The following is a 16,041-nucleotide window of genomic DNA, read 5'->3' as shown; positions in this document are numbered from 1 at the left end:
AACACAGAACAGTTTTAAAATTATCAATTCTGTTTGTAGGAAATATTTTGAGAATAGAGCAGATTAGAAACAGAATGAAACTCAGAATCAGAAAGACGAGATTTTCATTCCTGCTCTGGCACCTGCTGCCTGTCGTGGGCTGTGGAGTCCATCCTCGGGGTCTCAGTTCTGTCTTTGTGGAGTGGTGATGGCCTCTCTCTCATAGAGTTGTTGGGAGGCTCAAAGTCATGAATGTGACAGTTCCCAGCACCCAAACATCCCATCACTGTTCACAGAATCTGATTGTAACGCCTATAAATTATTCAAAACATCGGGTGGGTGTGTGCACACATGGGTTGTATGTATGTGCCTTGGAATATGTGAAATGTGTAAGGAATTAAGTTTACTATGTTTTTTGACTCGGGAGGTGGGTGATGGTTTTAAGTGTACTGGTTTATGTATGTGCGTGTATTTCCTAAGGATACCATTTAAAATCATTTCTATTTTTAGTCCTGTTGAAGTCGATTCTTACAAACCAGGCTAAACAACGTGCCGTGTCCATTTCACAGCGTTCCAGTCACTGTAGAATTCTTCTCTCCCTCCGCACTGGTTTCCTTGTGCTGGACCAGCTCTGGGGGCCTTCTTGGTCCTTACCAAGGCCAGTCACGCGACTGGCATGAACACTCCCACACAGGGTTCTCTTCCAAACGGAAATGGAATATTAGTAGTTAGTCCTGTTTTGTGTCCATACCAGAAAGTGTTGGGATTTAATGCCTTGCTATCAGATATAAACCTGTGAAAGTTTGTTTTCTCAATGATACGATCACTGCATAGATACACACGTTAGGTGCTTTGTGTGGGTTACCAACAACATTGCAGCAACCTGTAAAATAGGTGCTCGGCAGTTTTACATGTAAGAAAGCGCAGGCTCAGAAGGGCAAATGTGTTTCCCAAGGTCAGACAACTGTTAAGAAAGAGAACCAGGAAGCACGCTCAGGTTGGTCTGACCCCGGTGAGGTATAAGGCTGCTGCCCAGTCACTGTGGCATAGCCGTCAGGGTGATGTGCTTTAAGGTATGAAAGAAGCTGGAAATATACTGAGGGCACTTTTGGCTTTGGGTTGGGGAGAAGCCTGCAGGACAGTCAGACCAGGCATCTGTTCTCGGGAGGCTGAGAGAGGCACTAGCGTTGACCCAGCGGCCAGACCCTGGACGCCTCTGGCTTTCTCTCCTTCCCTCTAGCCTGCTATCCTGCTGTCCCGTGGTTTCTCCAGGTATTTCCAAGGCATCACTTAAAACTGTGCACCTCTCCCCACCCCAGTTCCACTGCCCACCCCCCACCTTCCCATGCAGAAGCGTAAAACGGGATTGTTGTGGGGATAAATGAGTTAATATGTGTAAAGGGTTTAATAAGGTGTCTAGTACATAGTAAGTACTCAACAAATGTTAGCTACCATTATTTTTTATTTTTTTTGTTAAAATAATAGTATTTTCGTGGTGGTAGTAAATAATCTAAAGGTTTTTATGACACCTTCCTCAAGGACCGGTGTGTTCCCTTGGCCAGGGGCTGGCTTTGTGTGGCTCATTGCACGGGGTCCCAGGCATGGGCATGCTCAGTAAGATGCACAGGACGGAGAGGGAGTTAGTAAGGGAGCGACTGTCTCCACACACAGGTTGGCAGAGTTTTCTCTGTGCTGGTTCATCGTCATCAGCCACAGAAGCAGTCCCACTTCCAAACCACACCTTTCTGCCTGGCTTCTTTCCTTTCCTTTTTTTCTGTCGAACATGAATGGTATTGGAGTCGTTAACAGGGTTACACAAAAATTATTTATTTTAGTTTCGCGGTTTGTAGCCACGCCTGCACGCGTCGTCCTCCTCCCCCCACTTCCCCGCAGCTCCTGTCCACTGCTCCACGGAAGCATGCCAGTCCGGCGTACTCCACCTGCAGGGGTCTCTCTAGTCCCATCCCCCACACACATACTGTTTTTTCCTATTTAATTTTTTTCTTTATATGTATTGACTTTATACTTTTAATTACATTTATTGGGGTGAATTGGTTAGTAAAATTCTATAGGTTTCAGTTGGTTTTATATTTTTGCTTTTCAGTTTTCTCACCTATTTCTTACGTTTTGTTATATTGCCTGAATTGAGTCATAGTTTGCATAGCAGCGGAGTTTAACAGTGTGGGGAAGGCTATTGGCAGATGCATGATTAACTTTTCATATGGACCCAACAGAATTGAACCCAGGGTTGGGGGTTCTATAGCTATAATCTTGCATGAGAGCATTTCTGTTTGTGCTCCCTCCCTTGACCCACAATATTAGGCTTTGCTTCTCTCAGTTAAGAAGATTTGGCTCTTACTTTCTCTTTGGGCAAATGATAACATGTGCAATCTTTGTCATCTTTTGTACCTCAAAACATTAAAAAAGCTATTTTAATGTAATTTCTGATTAATCTTTCCTTTTCTCAAATATGTACATTTGTACAGTATACAAAAGGGATAACTTATAATTTGGGAATTATTTTGTTTCAATGAAATGGACTATTATACTAAATAATATTTATTATAGTATCAATTCAAAAATAATTTTCATTCTTTCTAGACAATGAGAATTCTAAAAAGTAAAAGAAAATTAAAATTAATGAAAAAAAATTAATGGCTGTTGTTAAAATGTTCGTATATTTTCCTCTAGTCTTCATTCAACTTTATATATTTAATTTTATAATGCATTTTTATAATTATATATTCACTAGAGGCCCATTGCACAAAATTTGTGCACAGCCCAGGGGGGGCGGTGCCCTCAGCCCGGCCTGCACCCTCTCCAATCCAGGACCCCTTGGGGGATGTCTGACTGCTCCTCGCAATTTGGGACCACTGACTCCTAACCGCTCACCTGCCTGCCTGCCCGATCTCCCCTAACCACCTCTGCCTGCCTGCCTGATCGCCCTAACTGCTCCCCTGCTGGCCTGATCGCTCCTAACTGCCTCGCCTTGCCCCGCACCCAGGACCCAGGATTGCCTCCTCCAGCTGGTTGCAGGCACCTGGGACCTGGGCTTACCTCCCTCTGGCTGGCCGCAGGCACCCAGGACCCAGGCCGGCTTTGCCCAGGCCAGCCGCAGCCACAGGGGACCATGGGCGGGCGGTTTCCCCCCGGGCCACTGGCACCCAGGACCATGGGGCAGGCAGCTTGTCCCTCTCCCGGGCTGCAGCCTGGCTGGCCTCCATTCCTCTCTCCCCAGTGTTGAGTGTCTGAGTCATTACAGCATGATGGTGTGACAACCATTTGCATATTATCTCTTTATTATATATAGGATTAGCTAAAGTTTTATATACTCATTTTTATAATTAGACATTTTATATATAATTATATATTCATTAACTAAAGTTTATATATAAACTACAGTTCATGTTATATAGCAGTATTGCTATATTCCAGTAATTTTGGGGGGGTACAAGTTTGACCAAAAAATAAAAATAAAACCAATTATTTTTAAAGATGAAAATAGATCATTTCTAAGTATAAAATACACATGACAAATTTTAATTTTGAAAAAACAGATCATGAAAAAGGAGTCCTACAATTACTTTTCATCCCTGCTTTTAATAGTATATTTATAAGCAATTCTTTAAAAAGCTTATCTGTGATTAGATTTGTGAAATGTTCCCGCATCCATGATTAAATTTGTGGAGGAGTATGGAATAGATGTTCTTTGCTTTTAGGCTGAGTCAGATGCGCAGTGAACCAGAATGTATTTTGTGGAAATAGTATCTCAATATTTTTCTCCATGCTGTAGGTATGTGTTCTTTTTGGATCCGTGCAATCTGGACTTGATCAACCGGAAGATCAAGTCTGAAGCACTGTGTGTAGCAGCATGTCCAAGACAAGAGCTGAAAACCCTGAGTGACGTTCAGAAGTTTGCAGAGATGAATGGTGAGACTTTAGGCATCTGAGTCTACACCCCAGTCACTTATTCTCACTTAAATTTTATGTGTTTGCCTTCTAATGTAAGTTTGCCTAGTGTTTAAAAATAAAAGTCATAAAAAAATCGTAAAAAGAAAAAGAGACCTGAAAGTACTATAGACTTTCCTTGATATACAAATGTTATAGTCACCTAGGAGCTTGTTAAAACCAGATTCCTGGGCCCCACCCGGGAAATTCTGACTGAGTAGGTCTTTGGACACTGGAAATTTGTATTTTTAACAAATGTCTCAGGTGATTTTGATGTATCCTAATTGAGTACTTGGGAATTACTAGACTACACCAGGTAAAATTGGGGGGGGGGGGGGGTGTTCCTTCCTAAGTAACAGATGTTTATTATAGGAAATTGGAAAAGTTCAGAAAAGAGATAATGAAGTGAAAAACAAAGTTTCACCATTTTTCAGTGTGTTATTGTATATAATTTTGTCTTTTGCGTTTTTAATTTAACGTTATGTCTTAACCATTTTTCTAAGAATGAAGTTTTGAGAAACTTTGAGGTCAAACATATGAGAATTAGCTGTGAAAACAAGCTGTCAATTTCTTGAACTCTGGCTCTGTTCTCTTGATTTTCTAACCTCATCAAAATTCTCCCCAGATAATTTTTTAACCTCTTTTTGTGAAGGGCCACATACTAATAGCCCCCAAAGCCTGTGTTTTTTAACTTGCATGAGGTTTCATGTGTGTATTTTGTGTGTAGGAGTCCTCAGAGCTGCCACAGTCCTGCCCAAATGCATAGTCTAGCTCTAGTTTCTTCGAACAAGGGTTGACTCAGGTATAACTTCTAGCTGGCTGGAGAAACAACCTCGGGACACAGCTATACACACTAGCATGGCTCCACAGTCTATCTGATGGGGATGCTAGACGTCTGAGGGCAAAAACTCTACAGACTGGCCGTATTCCTGTCCGCTGCTAAATGCCCGCAGCATTAGGTAGTGGGAAGGGCATGGGATTAATTTGATCTGGATTCTACTTCTGCCTCTGTCACTGACAGGCTCTGTAATGAGAGACAGAAGGTGTAGCCTCTTTGAGCCTAGATCTCCTCATCTGATAAAGTATGGCTTTAAAATAATGCTCCCCCTCCTAAGTTGTTGTGAGGATTAAATGAGATGATGCATGAGGAATACTGGACACTTACTTGGTGGACATTGAATAAAGAGCCATCAACTACTCTTTAAGATCTCATTTTCTCTTCCCACATGATATCCTCAGATGTGTTGATGTGCTGAGTCTGATGCCAGAACTATCAGCCTTGTCATTATCAGGTTTCTTAGGGAGGGATGAGTTATTCTTTAAGGGGTTTTCTAAAATCTTAGACAGTGTGAGCATATACACAGTGTACTTTGGGAGGTGGTGCCATTGAGTGGTTAGGAGTGTGGGCTCTAGAAGTAGATTATCCAGGTTCACAAATTGGTCCTTCCATTTAAAAGCTGTGAGGCTTGGACAAGTTACTTAATCTCTCCATGCCTCAGTTTCCCCATCTATGAAATAGGAATGATATAGGTACCTGAACTACCTCATAGCGCTGTTATGAAGAGTTAATACATGAAAAATGAGTAGAACATTGCCTGGTAAATATCATTTTGCTACAATATGGATAAAACTTGAAGACATTATGTTAAGTGACATAAGCCAACTACAAAAGGACAAATACACTGAATGATTCCCCTGGGTAAGACATATACACCTTCATTTTATTATTTTTACCACTGACTTCTGAGCAAGGGATTAACATGAGCTGGAAGTAGAGAGGGACTTGAGGCAGGAAGACTATTACATTCCACTGGTGGAATAATAATAATAATAATAATAATAATAATAATAATGCAACAGTAGAATGGTGGTTGCCGGGGCTGTGGGGAGAGAGGAATGAGAAGTTGTGTTATGCATAAAGTGTTTGAATTTTGCAAGAAATGAAGAATTTTGGAGATGGATGGTGGTGATGGTTGCACAACAATGTGAATGTACTTAATACCACTGAACTGTACACTTAAACATGGTTAATACGATAAATTGTTATCATGTGTATTTTACCACAATTAAAATGTTCATGAAAGGGAAAGAATGACAGTTCGTTTTAAATGATAATTGTAAACCTTATTTTAAAGTTCAAGATAAAATAACATTTTTCTTACCAGAATGAAAAGATAATATACATCCTTTTCAGGGAATTTTATGTTTCCATGACAACATTTGGGAGTACTTTTTAGCACTTACAACTGTTCATTCATATGAACTCCTATTACCTTTACAAATCATTTAAAAGTTTACAAAGGAAAGCTCTTGGCTCCTGTAGTAAGAAATGCATTCATTAGGCAAATAAAATATTTCCTCAATTTTTGTTTCTTTTAGATAAAAAGAGGAGCTGTTTTCTTGGACATTTACGTTTGTGGACCATTCTGTCCAGTATGTCTGACTAGAATAGAAAGTTTGGAAGAAATAGCTGGAAATTAGATTGGTCATGTAATATGCTCTCATATTACAAAGAGTTTGGAAAGCAAGCAGAAGGATTTAGGTGAATATAAAAGTATAAATTCTTGTATGTGTGTTGGGTGGTAAGTGTACAAATGTGCATTTTATTATTATGGTGCATAGTTTATATGTGACATAAATATCACAAATACATAATGCTAGGGATTAAAATAACTTAAAAATTGCTCTAAAAAAGTGAAAGTTGCCAAATACCACAGGGACTGAGAATTAGACTTCTTTGTTTTATCATCTTCCTTCAGTAGTGCATGAGTTTCCTGGGGGCTGGGTCATACTCTCTTCATCTTGGAATATCCCAGCCCTAATATAAGACTTAACATAGTAGCTATCATAAATGTTTCCCGAAAGAACCACGGGCTGAACTTCCCCCTTCATCTCTATTGCCACATACTGATTTCCCATTCTCTCAGCGTACTATATAGCCTTTGCTCAATTCTGTATCCATGTGAGTTGCCACCAGCAGGTAAATTGTTTAGCTTCAATCTAACCAGAATTGCTGTGAAATCAGTTCTTTTTATTCACCTCTTAAATAATTCATCTTATGTATTCATTCATCTCTCTCACACATATTCTCCAAGTGATTATTCATTCCATTTTTTTTCTTTTAAGCCCTCTTGTTTTTCCTCTTTCCTAATCTTATTCCCTACAGAGAAACTGCAACCGGCCGGGGAGAGCTCATTTTCAGCAGAGCATGAATTCCATCAACTTTCGTTCCCTCCAGTTTCCATTGAACAGGTTTCTGTCCTCTTTATTATCATTATTGTTGAAAACTCAAATAATGTGTACATTGTAGGGAGTGGAAATAATCCTTCTCCCGCCGCTGCTAACTTCATCTCAACCCAGCCAGACCATGACAGGTGGCGAAGGGAAGGGAAGATAATGCCTGTTCAGCCGGTTCTCCCCTCCTCTCCCTTCTCTAATTCTGGCCCGACCACCACCTCTGGCCAGTAGACCCACCCTTCACTTTACTCCAGGGCCCCATTGTTATCATGGGCATCTAAGTCTGAGTGGATAAATCCTACTTAAGCCCTGTGTTGTGTTTGAGCAGACCACGTATTGGCACCTGCCTTATACCATGCACTGTGCCAGAGGCGTTGCATGTCATTTTAGCCTTTCCACTTGCGATCTGAATTCTAAACAACAGTTTAGAAATGAGAATAACCTGTGGTCAGGTTAGGGTGCTAATATTTTACATGGAATTCCTTATCATCTTTTGCACTATTCCTATCCAACTATTTTATAATGTATGTTTTGTTTTTCTGTAACCTAGGAGTAAACTGGCAGAAACTTTATTTTCCCTTTGTTTGTGCCCCGTTTATAGCTTGTAAGAAAGCACTCCCACTTAAGAGTGCTTCTTCGATGTTCTGTGGTTTGGGTCCATTTTGAGAGCTTTGTGACCTGCCATTTGGACCACGTTCAGATTTTGAGCAGAGCCATGCAGCTTGGTGCTTTCTTGGTGATCATCGCTTTGCAGTTGAAAATCTTGAAATAGTATGTGATCCATTTAGATAAAATTTGTGAATATTAACAATACTTTTGATTATCATTAACTAATCAGTGATAATACAACTTAAACCACAGAGTTAGTATGGATTCTTTTTTTTTTTGGGGGGGGGGTACACTGAAATCAAAAGATTAGACTTGTTATCAGTTATAATGAATGAAATAATCAACCCTACCAACTGATTTGATTGACTCCAAGTCAGAGATCAGCAAAGGAAGCTTGATTGTTAAAAAGTGGGAAAATTAAAAAGGTGAAGGGGTTAAGTAAAAAAAAAAAAAAAAAAAAATCAGACATAGACAATAGCATGGTGATTACCAGAGGGAAAGGGAGGTAGAAAAGGGCATAGGGGGGATAAATGGTGAAGGAAGGAGACTTGACTTGGGGTGATAAACACACATTACAATATGTAGATGATGTATTGTAGAATTGTACACCTATATAACTTTATTAACCAGTCACCCCAGTAAATTCAATTTTTTAGAAAGTGGGAAAAATTCTTACATTTGATAATGCAATTTAAACTAATTCCTCATTCTACAAATAATTAATTAGTACTTGTTAAGTATGTGCCAAAGAGACAAAAACAAGGTGTAGTCCTCATGTTTAAGGAGATTGCATCACAGTAGACAGTCACACTCCTCTTTGTCCTCCACAGTACTTAGGAGTCTTGCACATATATGTCAAAAATTCATTCACTCAGCAAATATTTATTGTGTGCCTAGTATGTGCTACTTAGTGGTTGGCTTGATATCACACCACCAGCTGGTTACTGGGTGCTTCTTGGGAGAGGGAGAGATAGAAACATCAATGATGAAAATCAATCGGCTGCCTCCCGCACGCCCCCTACTGGGGATCAAGCCTGCAACCTGGGCATGTGCCCTGACTGGGAATCGAACCTTGACCTCCTGGATCATGGGTGGACGCTCAACCACTGAGCCACTCTGGCCAGGCAGTATCTTGCTTATCTTGAATGGCATGGGAGGATAGTAGATAAAGAAGAAGAGAAAGGATGACTTCCGCATTTCATCCTGGGGATTTCATGGAGCCATTAACCAGGATTGAAAATATATGGAAGGAGGCAGAACAGATTTGGAGAGTGGGTGATAGAAATGTTTTGGGTTTTTACAAAAATATGTTGTTTTGGGATATCTATGGAACAATATATCTTTTGCCCAAGAGCTTATTGAATATTTATCTGATTATGATTATTAGGAATGACACAGAAGACGCATTATGGCCTAGAAGAATTTTACTTCTAAATTTGCTAGTGATTGCTCATAAGGCCTTGGAAGTATTAGCTTTTCCCCCATCTGTAATGTTTAGAGTGTGGTGATGGAAACATAACCTCTTAGGGGAGTTATAAGTGAATTGAGCTACAGAATAAATGATTGAATATTATAAGTCATTTGAAAAATTGTGGTAGTTAAACATTCTGGGAGCTATAGAAACCGTTTACTGAGATAAATGTGTATATACAAACGTTAGATTCCTGAGATCATTCATTTTGATGGCATTTGAATAACATAGGCTGAGTTGCATGGATTGCCTCTAGTATGGTTGAGATAAGCTTTTTGTTTTTTGTTTTAGACTTTTCATTACTCAAGTATGTTTTTTCCCTACTCTTTGCATTAGAAAATAAAACTTTGTCTTACTGCTTATAACCAAACCTCTTGTGCTATATTGTTTATACTTCCATTATTTAAAAAAAAAAAAAAGATAGATGCTACCTTAAAAATGTTCACTGAAAATGCATTAGCTAATAAACATGGAAAGAAAAACAGCAACTGTAAAACGTTTGCCATTACTGGGTTGTCTTAATATTCTTCATTGAGGCTTCTCTGTCCATCAGCCCTTCAAACGGGAAGCAGTATAAGGTTTCTTCTGATTGTTATGACTAGCACATTGTAAAGATCTTTCCCCTTTAATCTATTTAGTACAGGATCTATTTAGTACTGGCCTGTGTCCCAGAATACCATCAGAGATAAGGCTATTATCCTTTCATTGAGCATTATCCTAGGAAAGTATTTATAAAATTGAACTCTGTTGCACCTGCTGACCTCCTTTTTTAAATGGAGAGAGAGTGGGGGTGGAGATTATGTTCCCAGAATTCAGATGGAGCAGTGTTTGACGGCTCCGACGCAAAGTGCTTTAGTTGGGCCTTTTATATTGTGCAAATCGATTCCATCTTGGACTCTGAAAGAAATAAGTTGACAATTCAGATCAGGAAGTTGATCACATTGGGTGCTCTGCAGTTATTGGCACAGTTGCTGGTTTTTTTCATGTGCAATTCCATAATAGGACTCCCAGCTATTTTAGGGATTAATCTGAAATGTTTGCTTGCCATTGCTGTAAGTGGAGTCAAGTGGCATTATCTTCATACAGGAAAGACTAATTTCAGAAGAGGTGGGTTTTTAATATTTTGCGAACTTAAGTAGTCATTACAATGGAAAAGAATGCTTAAAAATAATTCCAAAAACTTTGTTTCCTATTGAGACTATCTTAAAAAGATGAAGAAACTTGAAGAATAGTGCCCTGTAACTTTCAAGTACCTCTTGAATTATCTTTATATAAAATAAATGGTACATGTATTTATGTAAGTATGCTATTACAGCCCACGTATTTAAACACTTGACAAGTTGGTTGCTGGTTTGGGGGGCAGCATTACTGAAGTAAATGCAGGTTTTGTGGCTTTCTAAAATCTTATTGTTTGATAGGACAAGATATAAATGAAATAAAATCACTTCCACTCGTGTTGTCCCAACAAATCTTTTTCTGTATTTCCTTCTAGTTTCTTCTCACATCCTTCCATGATGTTTCTGTAATTATTTCAGTGTTAAAATCCAACTTTTTCACTTCACATTATATTTTGCACTTTTCCTGTGGTGGTACATGATAAAAGTCCCTTTTTTCTATAACACAAATGCAAAGCTAATCCTATTTGTATTTAATAATAAAGTATTTGATCAAATTAGTAATCTGGTAAGAACGTCAACTAATAAAATATAAAAGTTTACATGATATAAGGCTGTAGGTCCTCGGAAAAATTAGACTATAGTTTAAATCTCCTCAGTTAACAATATCTATTGTACAATGAACCTTACAGTATTTTAGTTGCTATATTACAAAGTTATCAAGTTCTTAAAATATTTATCCATTTGGTGGATTGTATTCATCTGAATTTTATATATTGTGTAGATATATATTAGCCATATAGTCAGAGAAATAGATGGTTGCATAACCAATCTAGGATTGAATTTAAGTTGTTTTAAACTATCTGAAAATTGAGGATTCTTTTATCAGTTTAATCAATTTGTTCAGTTTATTTAATTATCATGTCTTGCCTTTTAAGTAAGAAAAAAGTAATGTATTATCTGAATGCGCATGTGCTCTATGCAATAATTTTAAATAGTAATGGGAAGCATAGGAAAGAGAAGCAGCATATGTAGGTGAATGTGGGTTTTGTGGTCAAAGAGATCTAGAGTTTAATCGCACCTCTACTGCTTAGTAGCTGTGCCATTTTGGGCATGTTATTTACCTTATTTCTTGGCCTCTATTTCCTTCTCTATAAAGTGGGTTTAATAATACATACGTGCCTTATAGGGTTATAGTAAATGATACAATTAATATTTATGGGATGAAAGGAGAGGCTTACCCCACCAGTAACTTCCTAAGAGTTCCCGGCATGTGGGAGGAGGGGACAGGTTCCCCTTCCCCACCACCACTCCCAGCCCTCCTCTGGAGATGAGAAACTTGGTGGGGAACAGAACCTTAGGAATGGGCTGCTTGGCCTAATCCTCAGAAGCAGTGGGGCTGGCAAAAACTCTTGGTTTCTTCAACAGGAGAATTTTATCATGTTTCTTTGGTTCATTTGTTTAGAGACATTCTTGGATGCAGTTTGGTCAGTTAGAATTGCAGTTGCTTATTTTTAAAAAATTATATATATATATATATATATATATATATATATATACACACACACACACACACACACACACACACACACACACACACACTATATATGACATATGGCAGGCAGCAATCACTCAATAAAGGTAGTTCTAGTACTTGTTATTACCCTTAATATTATCACTTAAAATTTGTATGTAAGTTACTGCAGGAGAAACGTTTTAAATGATGGAGGACCAATGCCATAGACCAAATCAGATTCTTTTTGATTATATAATGTTTGAAAGTTATATGTGTTGAATTAATATTCACATTCAAAATAAAATTAAGTGCCTTAATAAGAGAACTTATTCAGACTGTTTGCTAACGTTTAACTTTCTTTCAACAGGCTCAGCACTATGTCACTACAAACTAAAGCCTTCTGAATATACATCTGCAAAAGCATCTTCTCTGTGCCCCAAACTACCAGTTCCAGCGAGGTAAATGTTATCATATTTTTTTAACTTGTGACTTTTGTTTTCGTAGGTGGATTGTAAACTGTATGTTAGTCTGAGAAAAGGGTCGCTCGATGATACCAGTTGTCTAAGTCCAGTACTTTTACATCTAAAATTTTAAAGTAGTAGTAGAAATAAGAGCATCTCAATGAAAGAAAAATATCACATGATCTCACTCATTTATGGATAATAAAGAACATTATAAACTTGAACAAAAAGATAGATACAGAGTCAGTAAAGCATCAAACAATCTGTCAAATTACAGCAGGAAGGTTAGGGAGAGGTGGGGAGGATAAGAGATCAATCAAAGGACTTGTATGTATGCATATAAGCATAACCAATGGACGCAAAACTCTGGGGGGTGAGGGCATATATGGGAGTGGGGTGGGGGGGCAATGGTAAGATATGTACACATATAATACCTTAATAATAAAAAAATTGGAGAAAAAAAAGAAATAAGAGCATCTAATTTACATCTTAAAACACACACACACCCACACACACACACACACACACACACAGGCAAACAACTTTTCTCATTACCAGGTATTTTGCATTTCTTGTGGGGGCTCCCCCCTTTTTTTTAAATGCCTTAATATTTAAGTATACAAAATTGCTGAATCATACAATCTGCAGTAAACTTAGAAGCCAAGCCTCACAGTCCAGAGATTCTTTGAAATTGATCCTACAAATACTAACGAGGATTATTTTTCAATTTATTTTGAAAATTAAAAAAAATATATATATATGGCAGGGATTATTCTCCACAGTTTATTTCAGGCTATCTCCTTCAGGTACATTCTCTGCTATAGGCTGTTTGCATATCTTATCCAAGGTCTTATTCAACAAACATTTATTATTAAGTACCTACTGCATATAATGGATACAAGGATGGGGAATAATCTCACGGTAGTTGTAAGTAAAGCAAATTTTAAAATTATACCAGTAAATAGATTTATAAGAAAGGAGATAGCCCAGCTGGTGTGGCTCAGTGGTTGAGCGTTGACCTATGAACCTGGAGATCGGGGTTCAATTCCCAGTCAGGGCACATGACAGGTTCTGGGCTCATCCCTGGTGGGGGAAATACAGGAGGCAGCCAATCAGTGATTTTTTCTCTCATTATTGATGTTTCTATCTCTCTCTCCCTCTCCCTTCTTCTCTGAAATCAATAAAAATATATATTTTTTAGAAAAGAAGATAAATTTTCAAGCACTGTAGAAAATAGCCTCAGAATTAGGCATACAGGATTTGGAACATGTCTGATCTTCAGAACCTTTGCATGTATCACTAATCAAGTATGACATGAGTCAGCTTCTCTAGGAATACTGAATTGAACCACTTTTATTGTATCTCAGTATATTATAGCAAGCTGTTGTTTAAAATTTTGACAGTCATGTCTGTTTTTCTTTGGATTGCTTATAAGTGTAATTTGTGTGTTATTAACTTGAATTTGAAATTTTCTGTTGAAAAGTAGACAAAGGACATATCCATTAAATTGATTTCAGCTTTTAGTCTTGTCAAGTTGCTATTGATGTTAAAATTTTAAGCCTTTGGACATAAAAATAAAGGGACTATTTTAAAAGATATTAAATAAAAGGGATCTACAAATTATGGGCTTAGACTAATAGGTAAGGTGACTCCATTTGTGAAAATTGAGAATATTGGGGAGGCTATCATAGTAAAGAAATAGAGGTCCTTTGAATAGAGTCTCTAGAGAAAATTTATCAATGTAAGAAAAGCTATATCTTACTGAACTGTTAAAGCCTGTTTGAAATGCATATTTTGAGTAGTCACTATTTTAAGGCATAAATGTATTCTAAAAGCATGACCAGAGAGCCTTGGTCTGAGAATGAGGTTGCTCTGCTTCTATACAGTATGGGCAGCTCATACCACAAATTCTCCTCCACCTCTGATCTCTGATTCTACCATGTTGGGGGCTGCCTGTTTCTGATTATTTGAAGTGTTTTAGTCTTGGCTGCACAGATATACACATCTCACATACAGCATCCTAAGGGCATTCCCCAAAAGACAAAATCTAGTAAGAGGGGCTTAGATTTTAGAGATGGACAGACTTGGCTTCTAACAAGGTTATCCACTAATGTGTCAGTAATCTAAGATGCAATGATGAACCTATACCATCTGGAAACTAACTATATACTATGTTTATCCTTTATTTAAAAACCCTTATAATCTAAGTGTCTTATCACTTTTGTCTGAACTCAGCCTATTAGAAAATAGGAGAAGAAATAGTTGATAGGAGGAAGGTAAATTATAATTATTATTTACTATTTGGCAAGCAAAGTGAAAGGATCAGCAAACAGAATAAATTGGTTTTAATAAAACACTTGGGACGATACCTTGTTCCACACTAATATTAGATACCAAATCTAAAAAGTCGACTAAGATCTAGTCTCTGTCCCCAAGAAACCCTGTCCTTAAAAAAATTAGGGACATGATGTTTTGTACATGATGAATATATCTATATATACAAAAGCCTAAGCAACCAAAGGACTGAATGACCAGTCAACCAGTCACTATGATGCACACTGACCACCAGGGGATAGACGCTTAATGCATGAGCTGCCCCCTGGTGGTCAGTGTGCTCCCATAGCCAACCTCCTGCGCCCCCCCCCACCCCCCCACCCCCCCACCCCCGCTGCACCCCACACCGGCCCACCCCTATGATCCTGATCAGGGCAGGCTGCTGGCCAACCTCCCACAGCCCCTCCCCCGGGCCTGCTCACCTGGATGGGTCCCAGGCCCCAATCTGGGCAGGAGACAGCCCTGATTGGCCCCGATGGCTAGCCAGGCCGAGGGATCCCACCCGTGCACGGATTCATGCACTGGGCCTCTAGTATACCAGTATATATATATTGCTCTAGGCAAACTTGTGATGCAGGCAAGTGGCCCCTGGCATCTTTTATATCTCTTTTCTGTCCTCCTGGGGGCACCCTAGTGGGACAGAAAGAGTTGCACTTTGAGCCCAGATAAGCCTGGAAGTGAATTTTTTTTTTTTAAGTAAATTCTCTGTCACCACGTTCTCTTGGTCAGCTTGAGCAAGTCTCTTAACCTCTCTGTAAACAAAGTTTCCTCATACGTGAAATGGGAATTTAATACCTCTGCCATAAAATTGTAAGAATTAAATGCAATAATATGTGTTACACTCCCATTATTGTGCTTGGCTTTTGGCGTGGTAGTATTATTTCTCTCAACCTCTAGAGCAGGAGTGGGCAACGTCCAGGGGCCGATAAGGCCTGCGAAATCATCTGGTCTGGCCCTGCCAAGGCATTAGGGGTGAGTTAATTAAATGTTTGACCGAATAGAGCAGGCTAATTTTTAAGTTGATAATTTTGTATTGCCTGTGAGTGTTGTTATAAATATCTAAATGGCCCTTGGCAGAAAAAAGCTTCCCCATCCCTGCTCTAGCACCCGCCCCCCTTTACCCCCAAACTTCCTAGGCACCCAGGCACCGTCTGCAGCAGAAGGCAGTGCCCGTTTTAGAGAAGAGCAGTTGTAAACTAATTTTCAATAAAACACTAGTGCCATGTAATTGCCAGTGGTTGCTATTTTGAAGAGCTTTTGACTTTTAAAAACAAATGCCTAGAAAGGATCATATTTTACTCAAATTCGTAACTCTCTGTTGGTGACATGCTAAGCAATAAGGAGGCAATCTAGTCTGTATACTTACAATGC

The 16,041-nt window shown here is 38.8% G+C and overlaps 1 protein-coding gene across 2 annotated transcripts in view; it reads left to right on the top strand.

Annotated features, from left to right (window-relative positions):
• Positions 1 to 16,041, top strand: part of SLC44A1 (solute carrier family 44 member 1) — a 123,030-nt gene that overhangs the window by 75,709 nt on the left and 31,280 nt on the right. For both annotated transcript variants that reach the window (XM_079790449.1, XM_079790448.1), the window contains exons 4-5: positions 3,773 to 3,909; positions 12,243 to 12,333. In XM_079790449.1, the coding sequence (XP_079646575.1) occupies positions 3,773 to 3,909; positions 12,243 to 12,333 (228 nt within the window). The remainder of the gene's footprint in view (positions 1 to 3,772; positions 3,910 to 12,242; positions 12,334 to 16,041) is intronic.

Source organism: Cnephaeus nilssonii (genome assembly GCF_951640355.1).
Source record: "Cnephaeus nilssonii genome assembly, chromosome: 14".
Taxonomy (NCBI): Eukaryota; Metazoa; Chordata; class Mammalia; order Chiroptera; family Vespertilionidae; genus Cnephaeus; species Cnephaeus nilssonii.
The sequence above is the reverse complement of the archived record's forward strand: the minus strand, read 5'-3'. Positions and strand labels throughout refer to the sequence as shown.